Source organism: Condylura cristata, unplaced genomic scaffold (assembly GCF_000260355.1).
Source record: "Condylura cristata isolate star-nosed mole 26May11 unplaced genomic scaffold, ConCri1.0 scaffold00031, whole genome shotgun sequence".
Taxonomy (NCBI): domain Eukaryota; kingdom Metazoa; phylum Chordata; class Mammalia; order Eulipotyphla; family Talpidae; genus Condylura; species Condylura cristata.
This window is the reverse complement of record NW_004567132.1, coordinates 25882014-25883135: the sequence shown is the minus strand read 5'-3', so window position 1 is coordinate 25883135 and position 1122 is coordinate 25882014. Positions and strand designations below refer to the sequence as shown.

General features: G+C 53.6%; 1 gene segment (V, D, J or C); it reads left to right on the top strand.

Annotated features, from left to right (window-relative positions):
- Positions 1-51: 51 nt before the first annotated feature.
- On the top strand, positions 52-526 carry LOC101620729. The segment is given in 2 exon segments: positions 52-106; positions 216-526. Coding segments are annotated over 2 exon segments (366 nt in total).
- Positions 527-1122: the final 596 nt, after the last annotated feature.

Here is a 1122-nt window from a genome sequence, read left to right as displayed (position 1 = left end):
TTATTAGTAGGCCGGTCACAGCCCCTGAGAGTCAGTCAGGCAGGACCCAGCATGGACATGAGGGCCCCGGCTCAGCTCCTCAGCCTCCTGCTGCTCTGGCTTCCAGGTGAGGAAGGAAACCCAGGAGGGGACCAGTGCCGGGATCAGGATCCCTGGCCTCAGGGAAGTCCTCTGGTGACAGGGTGAACAGCGGGGTGTTTTCTGTTCCCATACAGGGTCCAGGGGTGACATCCAGTTGACCCAGTCTCCACCCTTCGTGTCTGCATCTCCTGGAGACAGAGTCACCATCTCCTGCCGGGCCAGTCAGGACATCAGCAAGTATTTAGCCTGGCACCAGCAGAGACCTGGGCAGGCTCCCATGCGCATCATCTATGATGCATCCAGCAGGCCCGATAGCGTCCCAGCCCGCTTCAGCGGCAGCGGGTCCGGGACAGACTTCACGCTCACCATCAGCAGCCTGGAGCCTGAGGATGCCGCCACTTACTACTGTCAGCAGGGTAAAAGTACCCCTCCCACAGTGATATAGGCCTGAACAAAAACCACCTGGGAAGCAGATGTATGGGGCTTCACTTCTCCCCCTGGAGCCCCATCTCCTGAGAATGGTTCTCAGATGCAGTCAAGCTTTGAAAAGAACAGATAGGTTTTCACACAAGACACAGAGGGTCCTTGGCACCTCAACTCTCTTCTCAGATCAACAACACAGGCATGACAATGTATCTGCTGATTTAGTAAATACAGAGTCAATTAAACCCAAGGAAACTGGTTATAGCCCCAGGTTGATTTCATACAGCAAAAGTCACTCACTTTTATTCAACGCATGAACTGTGCATACAGATAATTAAAGTCTGAATAGAGCCTTCCTATGGCATGAGATGTGGTAATCAAGGAAGGATACCACAAGGGGACCATCCTCTTGGTTCCACCCAGAAGTAAACGCATCTCCTCTTACAGACACAGGCTGTCTAGCCGTTCTGTGCCCAGGCCTATCCAGGAAGCCTCAGGCAGAGGTGCCATCAGCTGCCTGCTCCTCACAGGTGATTATCCCATGGGTCACACAGGTGCTGAGGATGATATCAAGGCTCAGGATAGGCTCCTTGGTCAGTTGCACGGGCAATCACAAGT